This window comes from Somniosus microcephalus, chromosome 14 (assembly GCF_052327205.1).
Source record: "Somniosus microcephalus isolate GS21.2 chromosome 14, FLI_Smic_1.0, whole genome shotgun sequence".
Taxonomy (NCBI): domain Eukaryota; kingdom Metazoa; phylum Chordata; class Chondrichthyes; order Squaliformes; family Somniosidae; genus Somniosus; species Somniosus microcephalus.
The window spans coordinates 105,910,461-105,928,366 of record NC_141000.1 but is presented as its reverse complement, the minus strand read 5'-3'; the positions used below and the strand labels follow the sequence as shown (position 1 = coordinate 105,928,366).

General features: G+C 40.2%; 1 protein-coding gene across 1 annotated transcript in view; it reads left to right on the top strand.

Annotated features, from left to right (window-relative positions):
• Positions 1–17,906, top strand: part of itsn1 (intersectin 1 (SH3 domain protein)) — a 217,055-nt gene that overhangs the window by 88,764 nt on the left and 110,385 nt on the right. The window contains exons 11-17 of the mRNA XM_086006078.1: positions 1,614–1,753; positions 6,429–6,691; positions 10,202–10,351; positions 10,434–10,574; positions 10,737–10,824; positions 14,351–14,490; positions 16,397–16,508. Of these exons, the coding sequence (XP_085862204.1) occupies positions 1,614–1,753; positions 6,429–6,691; positions 10,202–10,351; positions 10,434–10,574; positions 10,737–10,824; positions 14,351–14,490; positions 16,397–16,508 (1,034 nt within the window). The remainder of the gene's footprint in view (positions 1–1,613; positions 1,754–6,428; positions 6,692–10,201; positions 10,352–10,433; positions 10,575–10,736; positions 10,825–14,350; positions 14,491–16,396; positions 16,509–17,906) is intronic.

Below are 17,906 nucleotides of genomic sequence, written 5' to 3'. Positions count from 1 at the left end.
TTCTCCGAATTCCCACTCTTTCCAAATTCCCAAATGAAACACTGTTTACGTGCACTCCGTTTAATTCTGCTCTGCGTACCCCCAAAAAATTAGAGGGAACTTTGGTGGACAGGTACAGAAAATAATCGAAAAGGCTAATGGAATGCTGGCTTTTATATCTAGAGGACTAGAATACAAGATGGTAGAAGTTATGCTGCAGCGATACAAAGCCCTGGTTAGACCACATCTGGAGTAATGTGAGCAGTTCTGGGCACCACCCCATAGGAAGGATGTATTGGCCTTGGAGGGAGTGCAGCGTAGATAACTGGAATCCAAGGGTTAAATTCCAAGGTGAGATTACACAAACTAGGGTTGTACTCCCTGGAATTTATAAGATTAAGGGATGATTTGATCAGTTTTCATGATATTAAGGGAAACTGATTGAGTAGGGAGAGAGAGAAACTATCTCCGCTGGTTTGGAAGTCTAGGACTATTGGGCATAGCCTTAAAATTAGATCCAGGCGTTTCTGGAGTACACGTAAAGGGTGGTCGAAGTTTGGAACTCTCTTCCGCAAAAGGCAATTGATGCTCAGTCAATTGTTAATTTGATATTTGGGATTGATATATTTTTGTTAACCAAAGGTATTAAGGGATATGGGGTAAAGGTGAGTGATCTGGGACCTAATTCCATATAGTCATGATCTCATTGAATGGCTGAACAGGCTAGAGGGGCTCAATGGTCGTCTACTGTTCCTATAGGTTGCTGAATTGATAACATTTCTAGTCATGTGGTAGCTCAGTGCAGTTAGTGGGTTTTGTTTGAAATTAAGGAAAGGCAAATTTTCTGTTGGCGGTAAGCTGTTGTAAACCAGTTCATTTGTGGTTCAGATCTAACTTGGAAGAAAAATAGCAGTATGTCGATTTGAATTTGTGGTAACATTACATGACTAACTTAGTGGCTGTGGTTGAAAAATTATTTCTGAACTAGGCCATTGCAGGCAATAATAGTTGATGAGTTTTCATGCAAGAGAATTTGCACACTCGTGAACGATGCAATTAAATAGTGGAACGAGATGTGTGACTATTTTAGCTGACCATACAACGTATCTCCTTTTTTTAGTTGTTCAGATCCTAATCTTACAAACTCGTGATCAAGGTTATGTATATCCCATGCAGAGTGTAGTTTTTTAAAAAGTCTTCATACCGTATCCGATTTGACAGAGTAGGACACAAACCTGCTTACTGGCCGTATTCAATGCCAGTGAATAGCTGGTCCCTTGACAGCATAAGAGAGCACAAAGTAACTGATTCTCTAGTTCTCCTTCCTGCTGAGGAAGTGCCTGACCTTCAGTTGATGTATCACCATGGCATGATTGAGATTGGAATAAAATAAATTGCAAGTGCCAGACTACATCCTACCACTCTGATGCAGTGTGCTGGAAACCCAGTGCATTGTGCCATCCAGTCAACCCACCCTAGTTAGCAAAGTGTTTGTCTAAAATAGTTTTGCTTTATTAAGGAAAAAATGAATTTTGGTGTGTTTAAATTAGTAAGATTTTTTTATTTGGAGTGTTATTTTTGTGTCGAATGCATACTATGAATTGAATTTAACTCAATACTTTGAAATCACTTAGATGTTACAGCCCAACAGTTCTATTTGAATATTGCAGAAGAGCCAGGTCTGGTAGTGGAATGTCTACTGGAAGCTCATTGAGTATTGATCAAAGGGTACCTGAAGAACCACAAGAAGAGGAATCTGAAAAGAAATTGCCTGGTAAATTGTATTACTGCAGTGAAGCATTTTCAGTGTGAACTTCATCTTGCGTCCATTGCCACCTAGTTACAGTGGAAAACAATCACTCGTGATTTCCCCTCCTACCTGTTGAGAGGAAGTTTTTTTTCCCTTGCTGGCAGCCTGTTGGAGATTTCCATTTCCTCCATTTGGAGTGTTTGAGTTGTAACTTCTCATTTATTTTTCTCATTTGGACTCTCTTCCACTTGTGAGAGCTGGTTTGAGCTCTACCAAGTGCTAGGTGCAGCAATTGATCACAATTTTGTGGTGGGGGAAAGTTGAAGATGGACTACAGAAGTATACATTTTGAACTGCTCTTTTGTGGGGGGGGGGATGGTGGTGTAAGTGTTGCAATGGGGAATTAATGGGAGATAGATTTTTGTTTAGAGGATAATCCTGGACTGTATCTTACATTTTATTGTACATGCTAATTGTGAGAACTGTTGGTTAGCGAGGAGAAAACAAAGTAAGAGTTGAGGGAAGTTTTTCAGAGTTGGTCGTGGTGTCCCACATGGTTTAGTTCTGGGTTTACTGTATATCGATGATTTGGATATGGGCCTAGAGGGAGCAGTTTGGAAATTTGCTGCTTATATCAAAATGGGAGGTATAGTTAATTCTTTAGACAAGCAAAGAGGAAGCTGCAAAGGGATATTGATAAGATAGGGGAATGGAGTAAAAAGTGGCAGATGGAATTCAGTGTTAGTGAGGTGATGCATTTAATTTTTTTTTAAAAGCATTAATTATACTTTGAATGGAAGCAGGCTCGATTCTGTGGAAGGGCAGAAGATTTTGGGGGTACAGATTCCCAGGACATGAAAGCCAGCACCTCAGGTTGATAAGGGTGTAAAATAAAAAGCGAATGGAATTCTAGATTTCCTCATGCGGTATATAACAACCAAGAGGTAATGATAAGCCGATATAAAGGTTTACTAAGACATCAGTTAGAGTACTGTGCAGTATTGGACTCTTCACTATAGGAAAGATATTGAAGCTTTAGTGAGGGTATAATGAAGATTCACTAGGATGCTGCTTGGTGAGGAAATACTTGAAAAATTGGGGCTTTTTTCATTAGAACAATGAAGAAGATGTTAAGATTATAAAAGGATGGGACAGGGTAGATGAAAGCAGACAGTAGTTGAGGGGTCAACAATGAGGGACCATAGATACAAGAATAAATGTAAGAGATTTAGAATAGAGAGCAATCTACACAGTTATGAGGCTGTGGAATTCAGAGTTAGTGGTTGAAGTCAAAACTATTTTGGCATTCAAGATTAGATTGGACATGTGGATAAAAGAAAAGAGGATGAGGATTATGGGAACAAGGCAGGTAACTGATTCGGACTATTTTCTCGGAGTGTCAGTACTGACGTGGACTGACATTAAAACAGATGCTGGAAGCACTCCGCAGGTCATGCAGAATCTGGCGTAAGGACAGTAAAGTTAACATGTCATTGATGACTTTTTGTCAAAGTAGAAAAGTCATCTGGTCTGGATGGGATGCATCCTCAGCTGCTGAGAAAAGTAAGGGTGGAGATAGCAGAGTCTTTGGCCACAATTTTCCAACCTTCCTTGGATATGGGAGTGGTGCCAGAGGACTGCAGGCTTGAAAATGTTCCGCCACTGTTCAAAAAAGGGGAGAGGGATAAACCCGGCAACTACAGGCCAGTCAGCCTATTGTTGGTGGTGGGGAAACTGAGACAATAACCCGAGACACAATTGTCACTTGGAAATATCTGGGTTAATAAATGACAGCCAGCGCAGATTTATTAAAGGCTAATTGTGTTTGACTTAATTGATTGAGTTCTTTGATGAAGTAACGGAGAGGGTGATGAAGGTATTGCGGTTGATGATGTGTACATTGAGTCAACCTCGCTCTCTGTGGTTCTGGCAACACGCTTTGAGTAAGTGCGAACAGTTGAGTGTACAGACAGACTTGATTTATACAGTATAGATAATCGGTCCATATAATACAAAGGTTAGCACTTCGGATTTTTCTCGCTCCTGCTACCCGACTTAGCCTCGCAGCTTTACCCTCTTTATACACTGTATACAGGCCATCTGACTGCTAACTCCTTTACAAGATACCTCCTGACAAGATTACACTGTTTATTTCAAAGCATCTGTACTACATCATTCTACATTAATCACTCATGGTCGATGTTCATTCTAGCCATCACTCCCTTGTTTCCCAGACATCTTGCTGGTCCATCAACTAGTTGTGGTTACTATAGTTCAATTTGATTCTCAACTCTCCATGCCCAACGTGTATGAACATTCAAAAGGCGTTTGATAATGAAGTACCATATAATAGACTTGTTTGCAAAATTGAAGCCCATGGGAGTAAAGGGGCAGTGGCAGCATAAATACAAAATTGGCCAAGAGACTGAAAGCAGAGGGTACTGGTGAACGGTTGTTTTTGAATCTGGAGGGAAGTATACAGTGGTGTTCTCAGGGGTTGCTATTAGGACCTCTGCTCTTTTTGGTATATATTAATTACCTGGACGTGTGTATACAGGGCATAATTTCAAAGTTTGCAGATGACACCAAACTCAAATGTAGTAAATAGCGAGGCGGGTAGTAGCAGATTTAAGAGGACATAGACAAACTGGTGAAATGGGCAGAGACATGGCAGATGCAATTTAATGCAGAGAAGTATGAAGTGATGCATTTTTATAGGAAGAATGAGGAGAGGCAATATCGACTAATTTTAAAGGGGGTGTAGGAACAGAGAGAGACCTGGGGGTGTGTGTACACAAATCTTTAAAGGTGGCAGGACAAGTTGAGAAGGCTGTTATAAAAGCATACGGGACCCTGGGCTGTATAAATAGAGGCATAAAGTACAAGAGCAAGGAAGTTATGCTAAACCTTTATAAATCACTGGTTAGGCCCCAGCTGGAGTATTGTGTCCAATTCTGGGCACCACACTTTAGGAAGAATGCCAAGGCCTTGGAGAAGGTGCAGAGGAGGTTTACTAGAATGGTACCAGGGATGCAAGACTTCAGTTATGTGACGAGACTAGAGAAACTAGGGTTGTTCTCCTTTGAGCAGAGAAGGTTAAGGGGGAGATTTGATCGAGGTGTTTAAAAAATCATGAGTTTGGATAGAGTAAATAAGTAGAAACTATTTCCATTGGTGGAAGGGTCGGTAACCAGATAACACCAATTTAAGGTAATTGGCAAAAGAACCAGAGGCGACATGCGGTGCAGAGTTGTTATAATCTGGAATGCACTACCTGAAAGGGTGGTGGAAGTAGATTCAGTAATAACTTTCAAAAGGAATTGCATAAGTACCTGAAGGGAAAGATTTGGAGGGCTATGGGGAAAGGGCAGGAGTGGGACTAATTGGATAGCTCTTTCAAAGACCAGGCACGATGGGCCGAACGGCCACCTTCTGTGCTGTATCATGCTATGATTCTAACTGACATGGACAGGTTGGGCTGGGTGAGCTGTGTCTGTGTTTTAACTTCTGTGTATTTCTATGACTAATGTAACTTGCAGATAATTTTGTTTCCAATATTTTAAGACCATAGAATTTTTAGAAATAGAAGGGCAAAACCTATTGGGTGCAGCAAGCTATCCCATATGCTAAGCTGTGTTCTGATCAATGTGCTTTGGCTTAAATTTAATCCATATGAAAATCATGCAGCACTTCTTGGCCAATTTGCATAATTGGCCCATTTCTCTTTGAAAACCATAATTTTCCTTTCCATTCATCACCTAGCTTCATAGTTGGATGTCACCAACAAATTTGATAATATGCTCCTCTGTATCATTTTATTAATGTGACCAGCAGAGGACCCAAAAACCATTGTGAAACTCAATTTATCACTCCTTGTCAGGAAGAACTGTTCTTCCCCATTTATCATTTAAATGAAACTTTCTATTACCTGCTCAGTTTTCAATCCAGCTGGGTAATTTGCTATTAAGTCTGACCCATACACTTTTTTTTGAAAGTGTCATATATGCAACTTAAATGTCTTTAGAAAATTGTGGTCTTGGCAGCAAATCCTAGTTTTTCTGTTCCAAGAACCTGAAGTTACGACGACCTTCAGATGACACTGAATGTTTTGGTTGTAAACCTTGTTAAACAGGGCTTGCTTTATTTTTTAGCAGGTTTTGTTTGTGACTGGGACAGTCCCCGCGCCGCCATTGGCTGAATGAGGATTTTATTTCCCTTGCTTCTTGTGAGGCATCTTTATCTTTTTGCTTGGCGGATCCCAGTTGTGAGGCAGTTCATTTTAAGAGCTGGGGGAGGTAATGTGGGTTGATATTCCCACCTCTGTCCCACCCAAAGTGGTTATTGATCATTGAGGACATCCTCTAATACTAACAAGCTGCATGGTGGAAGTCTTTAAGTCTTCGCGCCCCCCCCGCCTAATTTTTAACTGGTGGGAAGTGCACTACCAAGCAATGAAAGTATTAAAATATTTTAAAACACATTTTCAGTTATGGTAATTAATAGAATGGTTTGGAGTGACTTTTAATAAATAGGATGTGAGTACCATTAAACATTTATGGGCCAAGTAAGACAACCTGGAAGCTATGGGGCCATTGTGGTTTTAACTGGTGCACTGGTATTGGCAGTTATTTTGAGTGCAGTTGCGTGTTTTTCTGTGTGTTCTTAAACTGTTCCTCAACTCCCACCTGTTTTACTACAGTGACATTTGAGGATAAGAAGCGTGAGAATTTTGAGCGGGGAAACCTTGAACTTGAAAAGCGACGGCAAGTTCTTTTGGAGCAACAGCGAAAGGAGCAGGAACGGCTTGCCCAATTGGAGCGAGCAGAACAGGAACGGAAAAAGCGGGAGCGACAAGAACAAGAAAGGAAAAGACAGATGGAACTAGAAAAGCAGCTGGAGAAACAACGAGAGTTTGAGCGACAGAGGGAGGAGGAAAGAAGAAAGGAAATAGAAAGGCGAGAGGTATACCAGTTTGAACAGTAGCAGTTTTGTCTTTTTATTTAATAGTTGCACATTTTGTAAAGGATATAACTGCAGCACAAGAAACTTCACAATTCTGCCTTTAAATATGTATTTATGGCTTGTTGCACATCTGGCTGTGTTAGTATCTTGTTTACATGTCTACTGCACACTGGTTAAGTATTTGTGCTGGAGAATTGTGCTTTTTCTTTGCAAATGCTTTGTTTTCTGAAATGCTGTTGATTTAAAATTTCATCTGCCTAAAAATTGCTGTTAAAAGGAAATATTTTGCATATTGCAACAAATTGCATGTTATAGTAATTGTTTCATTCCACAGAGTGAAGTACAATTTGAGCTGATGAGTCAGTAGTGGTCGATCACAGAGCATGTTAAAAGAGCTTTGCAATTTGGATAATGTGGTTTTAAGTATAGTCCCTGTGTTTAGTGAGGTATTGGTGCAAAATGGTGCAGAAAATTTGCCTTCCATTACTTCCTGTGGCAGTACTTCATTTTATTTTAGTCAGTTGTACAGAACTCCATTGCCATGTTGGAGTATCCAAATTTAGCTTCTGAGCAGTCACACCAGTTGATTTTGTTTGCCAAATATTCAGTGCCTACAGTTCCATTACAGAGATGCATTCAACTTGCGCATGTCCAGAGACCTTGGGTGCAGGTGAGCAGGAGCCAAAGTTTGGGGACTCTACCAGGAGTACTGCTGGTACTTAACCAGCTGAAACCATGCAGCCAACCAGCACTGAGCACTGACCGGCTTCTTGCTTATATCGTCAGAACCACCCAAGCCATTAGGAATTGATTTGTACAATTAACCAGAGCCAAGTGGTAGAATGCCAGCTGTTATGTCTACCCTTCCAGGTCCCATTAATGAGCCAGACTAACTGGTCAATCATCACCAGTGCAGTGTGGTCCTGCCTGGCTCTGGTACATGATTGCGAACGACTGACCTGGTTCCAATTTTAGATCACCAGCCATGTCATCTTGGAGTAGCCTTGACCCTAAAGAAACACTGCTCACGAAGAGACATTGCTTACCTTCTCCTCTTCAACGTCCACCTCAGGAGGATAGTCATTAGCCCTTTAGGCAGGCAACATGCAGCAGGGTGGCTTATGGGTGGCAAGTTGAGCAGAACAACTACCATAAAATGTTCAACTTCTAGGCAACCTTGCTAGAAATGAAGAAGCATATACTTTTCCTGATCACTTTGAATAGTAAATTCTGAACAATCTAACACTAACTTAGTACTTGGAAAAAGGTAAGCATAACTAAATTACAAGAATGAGGTGTTGTCCTGTTTCCTTCTGATTTGATCTGCCGCTTCTAAAAACCTGTTTGAACCAGGAAGTTTTGGTCTAACTGCACGATCTCTTTTCTAAAATAACGAAGTGTAGGAAACACTCAGCAGGTCAGCAGCATCGAGGAGAGGAGAAACCGAGTCAACGTTTCGGGTCGAACCCTTCGTCAGAACTGGAAAAGGATCGGCAGCACGGTGGCATAGTGGTTAGCACTGTTACCTCACAGCGCCAGAGACCCGGGTTCGAATCCGGCCTCGGGTGACTGTCTGTGTGGAGTTTGCACATTCTCCCCGTGTTTGCGTGGGTTTTCTCCGGTTTCCTCCCACAGTCCAAAGATGTGCGGGATAGGTTGATTGGCTATGATAAATTGACCCTTAGTGTTAGGGGGATTAAATATGTGGGGTTACGGGGATAGGATGGGATATGTGTTGGTGTAGGGGTTACGGGGATCGGGTGGGATATGTGTCGGTGCAGGCTCGATGGGCCGAAATGGCCTCTATCTGCACTGTGGGGTTTCTGTGATTCTGTGGGAGGAGAGATTTTTAAGCAGGAGCGGGGAGGAAAGAATAAAGGGAAGGTCTGTGATGAGATGGAAGGCAGGAGAGATTGAATGACAAAAGGAATGATAGTGTAAGGCAAAGGGTAATGGGAGAAGTTAAGAAACAAAAGATGGCTCTAAATGATGTGTGGATGATGGCATCAACATTAACAGCTACCATGTGAGGAAACGAAGAAACGAGAACTACAGGGGCCAATTTATAGTCTGAAATTGTTGAACTCGATGTTAAGTCTCTCTTCTAGATCTCTTTTCTGGATGGTTTTGTACCTTGTGTAGGATTATAACATCTCATTTAAAGCTGATGTAGCCTATAATGCCTATTTAAAAATAAAACAAAAGTGAAATAAACCTTCTAGGTCTTCAATAGAGAACTAATGCTGGGAGGAATTGCCTGAGAATCTTTACAATGACATCAGTTATTAATGCAGTTTTCTTACCATTTTCATATTTCAACGACTTCAGATCATTTGTGCTACTTGATTTAGTTTCTTTTAGCTTCATTAATATCCTCCTCATTCAATATTTGAAAAACCGCTCCAAATTAGAAATGAAACCAAGTTAATCATTCAATTGTTATTTTCAGTGGCACTCCAGCTTTAAAATACTGGCTTTATTGAGTGATGAATTGTAAGTCAAGATTTTTTTTTTAATAGCTTTTTGATTTTAAAAACATTTAACTTCATAAACTTGTACTTGGAGAAATGGCACATGGTAAGTCATTGTTAAATAAATCTTTGTCTTTATATGCATTTTCATTAGTGTATTTTGGGGCAAATCAGTACAGTATTTTGGTTGCATTAGATACAGGAAACTTTTTTTAAATCTGGCACCGACGTGGTGCCGGTTCATCAAAAATTCCGGATAACCGAAAGCTATAGTAAAAGATACGGAGAGCTGACAGCTCCGTATAAAGCAACAAACCCTGTTGCTTAGCAACAAGTGCAGAACAATGGCCACAAGTTCCAAGCGTCTCTAGCTTAGCAACAGCTGCAGCCCACACCCTTGCACAGCAACAAATCGAGGAAGGCAAGTACAATATGAAGTAAAACTTACCTGAACCGACTCCTGAATTTTGCCGGTTAACCGAGATTTCTGGTTATTTAGGTGCCGGTAAATCGAAAGTTTCCTGTAGTGACCATGATGAGATACATCAGTCAGTGCTGCCTTTAGGGCTAACTTTGTGGGAAATTTTAAATCATGATGAGAATTCCATCAGTTTTTTTGGGGATAGATTGAAGGTGTGATTTTTGAAAATGTTATCTCAGTAGCTAGTTGGGACATGGAGTTGCCACTGGCACAGATAAGAATAAAAACATTTGGGACTGATTGTAAATAGGTCATTTTCCGTTCTGGTTACATTGGAAGTTGCATATTTTATGTCCAAGCAGAGGGACATTTTTTTTAAACCTTATTCTGAAGCATTCAATATTACTACTAATTTCAAATCATAAATCAGGAGTCATGAATTGTAGCTTGATCAGTGATGTTTGTGACACTACAAAACATGGGAGAATAAATATGTAAGCTTTGTATCTCCAACTGATACCAATTGTGCTTGGTTTAGTGAGAATATTCCAGGGTTTAAGATTTATTATTTGTCATATTTCATAATCTGCAATGTTCCTATTGTTGTTTTGACTATAGGCAGCAAAACGTGAACTTGAAAGGCAGCGGCAGCTAGAGTGGGAGCGGAATCGTCGACAGGAACTCTTGAACCAGCGGAACAAAGAACAAGAAGATATTGTTGCCTTGAAAGCAAGAAAAAAGACTTTAGAGTTTGAACTTGAAGCCCTTGTGAGTTCATATGTGAACAAAGCTCTGAGTTAATTTGGAGTGGAGACTGTGCTGTACTGACAGATGTTTTTTCTTCTGTTAGAATGATAAAAAGAATCAGTTGGAAGGCAAGCTTCAAGACCTCCGATTTCGTCTCTCGACTCAAAGGCATGAGATTGAGCATACAAATCAGACACGGGAGCTACGAATTTCAGAAATCACACATCTACAGCAACAGTTGCAGGTTGGTTTTAAGTTGACGTGCAAGTTTTGAGTTATCAGTTTACCATTTCTAGTATACAGGGTCCTCCAACTCAATTTTGTGTTGATGCCCAACCATAATTTGGTAGGACAAAAATAAGATACATTTAAGCATACTAACTGTTTTTCTTCTTCCAACCTGTAGGAATTTCAACAGATGCTCAGTCGACTAATTCCTGAGAAACAGTCTCTCAACGATAAATTGAAACAGGTCCAACAGAACAGTCTACATAGTAAGAATCATTTTTGAATTAGTATACTTTATTGCTTTCAAAAGGTATATTTGTATACACAAGAATGGGTTTGGTTTGTAATATTCAATGGTACATCAGAATTTGAACAAGGTACAATAGCACAGAAAATACTTCATTTGCAATATTCTTCAAACTAGGAGACCAGACTATCTCTGTTGAACTAGACTAATTTCACCATTTAACCACTGACTTTGCCATTTGGTGTATGCTTTGTTCTTTTGCTATTGGTGCCATCTAATCATTGCCCAGCCCCTCCCCCTCCCACCACCACCACCACCACTTACACATGACATCTGCCTGAAACCTGCAATCAACTTAAGCCAATTGCACTCCTGGGTTAACAACAGAAAATGCTGGAAAAACTCAGCAGGCCAGGCAACATCCGTGGAGAGAGGGAGAGAGTCAACGTTTCAGGTCGCAACCCTTCGTCAGGACTTCGACCTGAAACGTTGACTCTTTCTCTCCACGGATGTTGCCTGGCCTGCTGAGTGTTTCCAGCATTTTCTGTTATTTCGGATTTCCAGCATCTGCAGTATTTTGCTATCGTACTCTCCTGGGTTGTCTGATTTTTGGCACATATGGAGCTTGATATCATTTTAGTAATTCTATGACTTTTTTTTCCAGTAAAGCTACAGTGTGAGGTGATGCATTTTGGGAGGACTAACTAGGCAAGGGAATACACAATGAATGATAGGACCCTAGGAAGGACAGAGGATCAGAGGGACCTTGGTGTGCATGTACATAGATCCCTGAAGGCAGCAGGACAGGTAGATAAGGTGGTTAAGAAGGCATATGGGATACTTGCCTTCATTAGCCAAGGCAAAGAATATAAGAGCAGGGAGGTTATGATGGAGCTGTACAAAATGCTAGTTAGGCCACAGCTGGAATACTGTGTGCAGTTCTGGTCGCCACACTAGAGGAAGGATGCGATTGCATTGGAGAGGGTGCAGAGGAGATTCACCAGGATGTTACCTGGGCTGGAGCGCTTCAGCTATGAAGAGAGACTGGACAGGCTGGGGTTGCTTTCCTTAGGGCAGAGAAGGCTGAGGGGGGACCTGATTGAGGTGTACAAAATTATGAGGGGCATAGATAGGGTGGATAAAAAGGAACTTTTCCCCTTTAGTAGAGGGGTCAATAACCAGGGGGCATAGTTTCAAGGTAAGTGTCAGGAGGTTTAGAGGGGATTTGAGGAAAATCTTTTTCACCCAGAGGGTGGTTGGAGTCTGGAACTCACTGCCTGAAAGGGTGGTAGAGGCAGGAACTCTCAACATTCAATAAGCATTTAGATGCGCACTTGAAATGCCATAGCATACAAGGCTACGGACCAAGTGCTGGAAAATGGGATTAGAATAGATGGGGCTTGATGGCCGGCGCAGACATGATGGGCCGAAGGGCCTCTCTGTGCTGTATGACTCTGACTCTATTCAGCATTTTAGTTTTTCTGAACTGTTTTATTCTTTGAATGCTCAACATTTTGAAAAACCATCTGAAATGAATTGCATTCTACTTTTGTACAAATTCTGTTGTGGTACTCTGCAAACCAAGAGGAAATTTTAGTCAAAAAATATAATTTTGTTAGTATGAAGCAGGGGACAATGCTTGGATTGTAAAAGTTTGTGGGTGTTAACATTTGACTTCGTGAGACATTTAACAAGTATTCCATTAGCTGTAATTTACTTCTCTTTTGTCAACATGAAAGAAGTGGTTAAATTGAAAAATATATTAATGGGAATTTTTGTGATGCCAGATTGATAAGGAATATCTGGGCAGTATATAAAAGCATCTTTGAATTTGTAGTGTAAAAATTCTGAACATTGAAATTTGCATATGAATACTCCACATGCTTGCATGACATTCTTGTGTTTGTATGTTGACCTGGCTGTGACGGTGGTTATGGTACAGGAAACCCAGACCCGGAGAGTTCAAATCCCACCATTGCAAGTTGTGGAATAGAATTCAATAAATCTAGTCATTTGTTGCTTGGCACCAGAGAAAATGACCATGAAATCTGCTGGATTGTTGTCAAAAAAGAGAGTGCATCAGGGAAAGGAACTTGGCACCCATACCCAGTCTGGCTTGTATGTAACTTCAGTTCCACTGTGTGGTTGACTCTCATAGGCGATGGGCAACAAATGCTGCCTTGCCAGTACTGTTCACATCAAAGGAGTTTTTTTAAAGAAAATGTGTAACTAGAATCAGTATGAAAGTGGTTAAAATAGGATCACATAGGGTATTGCTCAAAGGAAAATGCATCAGTTTTGTCCCAGATGAGCTGATCACAGCGTCGTTCTTAACTGTAAATTGAAAAGACTGAGGACAATAGTAACTAACTGGCAGGTATCAATTGGCCTGAGTTATTGCATTCAATGAGGAGCATCTTGGCGCATTGTCAGAGATTGCCTTCATTCATTATTGATGAACAGCCATCTGTTGTAATGTATCTAATAGATGCAGTCATTTGTTGTTTTGTCCCAGTCTCCCTGGGGGTTTTCATAAGCCACCTGACAGGTCAATGGGAAGACTCTAATTTGGAGTAGTGACTTTCACACTCTACTGTTATAGTACACACGAGGAGGCCATTCGGCCCATCAAGTCTGCGCCAGCTTTTTCGTAGAGCAATCCTCTTTCCCCATATCCTTGCAATTTTTCTCCAGTATTTATCCATTTCCCTTTTGAAAGGTATTTGGATGTGGATTAGGATTAGCTGGAACCTGCTGTGTGGCAGATAGCCTGTGGTCAGAGGCTTCCTCTTGGATTTCCTCAGCCAATCTTTAATGAGCAGTCAGTGAGTGAATCTCTCAGCTAACAGCGAAAAAGTGCCAGCTAGCCAGAAGAGTTAAACTGGGGAAAGTTGCAGTAAGTGGACTTGTTTGTTTCTGTTTAGGAAGTATGTGGCATCTTTGCAGTGTATATAGAAAAGTGTAGAGAAATGTATATCTGTTAAATCTATCTTTTGTAAATTGACCTTGTTGGTCCACAGCCCAGGTCTTGATTTTGTAAGCGTGTATATCCAATCATTTTGGAGAGATAGGAGAATTTTTGTGACCGTGCATGGTATTTTTCAGTAGCTGGTGTTAAAATGTCTACATCCATGCCTCACTATTATTTGCCTAGATATTGGGCAGGAAAGGATGCACTGGGAATCCTGGGGACAGGAGATTTGCTAATGGGAGTGACTGGTGATGCTCAACCCTGGAAACTATTGCAACCAAGAAATGTGACATCAGTAAAAATATGCTTGTATGCAAACTTTGATTTTTCAGATTTTTAACCTCCTCTCTCCAGCTTCTGTCAAGTTTTGTAATTGCATTCATACTTTTTTGTGATAATGTAATTTCCTTTAAAAATGAATATATATATGGAAACCTTGCCGGGTGAGTTATTTTTTGGAAGAGTTGCTATCTTGCACTTCAGTCTTCAGACCACTTAAACGATTTTCAAATGAAGCAGAACCTGTCAGCAACCTCTATTTGCAGAATAGTATTTGTTTTTTTTTAATTATTAGGAGACACTATTCTTGCTGTCAAAAAATCTTTGGAAAACAAAGAGTTGACTAGACAACAGCTTCGTGACCAACTGGATGAAGTTGAGAAAGAAACGAGGGCTAAACTCCAGGAGATAGATGTCTTCAATAATCAATTGAAGGTAATACTAAAAAAAAAAAATTCCTGCCCTATTCTATGTTGGACGCTGCTCACTCGCACCTCCTCCTTGAGCGGGAACAGTCTGGGTTTCAAGTGTCTTCATGAATTCCATGCTCTGTGGTCAGATTCAACATTTGTGCTTTGGGATAAACCAGATCATGCCTAAAAATTAACATCTCTTCCACGTGGTCATCCTTTACACAGCTTAACAAAGACTTGGTAAAGCACACTTGGTTGAAGGTGGTGAGTTTGAGTAACATGCCCGGGACTGGAATTTATGAACTACTGAATGAGAGTGGAACTCTTTCCAGTTTGAATTTCTCTGCTTGAATGAGTGATTTTACAGCAAATGTGTCTCCAATTACTCACTTTTCCTCTCTCTCTCCTGACAATTTCATTTCTTTTAAGCATGTTCACCTTGACTGTTGCAGCAAATATTCTCATTTTGTAGTTCTTTTCCTTGTTGATTTGATTTTTATTTGCTATAGATCCTGTGTGTGAATTCTATCTCTTACTGATGGAGGAAGAATATATTGGTGCAGTAGTGAGTTTAAATGTGATCCACTTGCTAGATAATGAAATCCAAGTTAAAATTGATCACTTCTTGGGTCAATTGGATCGTGTTAACTTGCAGCTGGAGAAGTATTGCAAGCTGATGTTAATCGTTTCTTTTCTTTGCCATCGCGTGAACTACTATGGTTGTGATTACTGCCAGAAAATGTGCATGGTTTTCTATCTATTGCCAATATTGTTACGATATTGGCAATAGATTATGGCAACATTACATGCATATTAGCATGACCGTGCATCTAAAGGATGTGGTCTAGAAAAGTGCTCCCTGGTACACCAACTGATGTGGAGTGCTGAGGTGGTTTTTGACATCTCTATTCCTGCTATAGCCATGATGTGTTACCTCCGCACAAACCTGCCTGATCTGATTTAGCTCAGTTACTCCTGTAAACTTGCTGAGCTATTGGGGGAGCAAGGAGCAATTATTGATTTTTGGAGTTCTTGGATGTAGTGGAATATATGGATGTATATTCTTAGAGTACCATATTTCAGTAAATTGGTGATGGGTCGAATGTTGGTGTTGAGATTTGTTCTTAACCTAACCTTGAACACTTGGATGAGGGCATATATGATGGTGGAAAAGGATTATGAATCCTTTATATGCTGAACTCTTCACCTATGCCACCCATTGGTTTACAGTTCAGTGTTGGGGGCTGCAGGGCAGATGAAACAGTACAACAGTATTGTAGTAAAAATTGGAATTGCATATCAGTCCATCAGCATCTGAAAAGACAGGTTCGCATTTAAGTGGTAACTCTTTGCCAGTGCATTTTTTGAATAAATTTGTCACTCCTGGCGTCACCTTGCAACCTTGTTTGACGTGCAAGACTAACCATCAATTCATTTTGTATAGAAAAAAGACCGCTAAAATTAGATCGCAACACAATTTTGTCTCGGGTTGTTTCTTGAATGATTTAAATTTTATTCAATAAAACAGCACACTGCTGTGGGCATGAGTTCAAAATTAACTTTGTTCATGACTTTTGACTTGTGCAGCTTGTCTTGTCTTTGCTTTCAGTCAACCAATTGCATTAAAGCACTCAATCTTGTTTAATTTAAGATGTGTCCATAACTACAAAATGGCCTGTGATATCTATATTAACACGTTGACGCACAATGAATTGAAACATGTTTGTCACATGTGGAATTTGAGAAAAATGTATTTTGAGAATGTACCACTTTTCGGATAACCAGCTATTGTAGAATTTAATGCTGGGGACAGTGCTGTTTACACTTAATTAAAAGTCTGACTGTCTTGGTACCATTTTGTCGTGTTGGAGCCTATCTTAGTTGCTTCAGATGCTTTTTTGTTAAATCTGAGCATTTCTTTCTTCCAGTCTGTGGCTGTGGACGATGTATTGCTTCAGTGCCTGGGCTTCCTCCTGTGCTGCGTGAACCACTTAGACTTCTTTTTAAAGGTTTCTTCCCTAAATGCGCTTCTACACAGCTGTTGAAATGTATTTCTAAATGGAAGTGTAAAATATATTCTAAATGTGGCATCTTCTAGGTACACACGAGTCTGCAATTTCCTACCAGAAAAATCTCTTTAAAATAGTGCCAAAACTTCTAATAGCTTAAGTTACAGTCCATGGGCAAAATGTAACATCTTTAAGAATTTTAGTCATTGACCTATTGTGAACATACTTGTGTGTTTCCAAAGTAGTGTGTTGGTGCATATTTCCCATCATAAAATGCAGTGTTTAAAATATCCAGAAACTCATTTTAATCATCTGATGGCTTTTACATCTAAGAAGTAACTCATTTATTTATTTGTTTGAAACCCAATTTAGATTGCACAGAAATCCCCATAAGATACCAAACTTGGTTTGGTAGTCTCATGCAAGAAAGTCCCATTAGAAATGTACTAAAAAAAACTTTGGGTTGAGCAACAACCTAGCTGTACAAAGCATCAACATCCCCGATTTAAGGCTGTATCTTAATACAGCATCTTTATTTGGACAATTGAACGTTGTCATTCAAACATAATACTTTTTACACCTACCCCACTAATTCTCTCCCCTCCATTTCTGAATGCATTGAGTCATACTGGGGTCTAGTTCCGCAAGCACTGCCTGCCATCTGATTTCTTGCTCCCCATGTTAAATCTTTGTGAGCCGAGACAATAAGAAAGAAAAATAAGAACTTGCATTTATATAGTGCCATTCATGACCTCTGAACATGCCAAAGTGTTTCAGAGCCAATGAAGTTCTTTTGCAGTGTAGTCACTGTTGTAATCTAGAGAACTGCAGCAGCAAATATGCACATAGTAAGGTCTCAAACAACAATGAGTTAAGTAACCAGATAATCTGTTTTTGATATTAATAAGATAAATATTGATCATCTTTGAATAGTGCCATGGGATTCTTTACGCCCTCCCAAAAAGACAGACGGGGGCCTTGGTTTAACATCTTACCCAAAAAAAGGCATCTCTGACGGTGCAGCACTCCCTCAGTACTGCACTGAAGTGTCAGCGTAGATTATGTACTCGAGTCTTTGGAGAGGGCTTAAACCCATGGCACAAATAAGTGTAGGAAGGCTATTGAAGCAAGGATTGTCCCATTCTTAACAGATATGGGTATACTGATTTATTTGTTTTCCCTTTTCCTAGCCCAGTGACCTTGAGGCAAATTGTATCACCCTTATCACAGCCTTTCACGAGATCAGCTAACATAGTGCAGAATAGAGATCGAGCCTAGGACTTTCTGGTGTTTATGGCTTAATTTCACACCGAGCGCCAAGTGAGCTGAAGGGTGGGTGGGGAGGACTCCTGTGCAAAATCTGCAATGCAGATTTGAGTCTTTTTCCTCACAGCTGATATATTTTTGAAGAATGGCAAATATTGTGCAG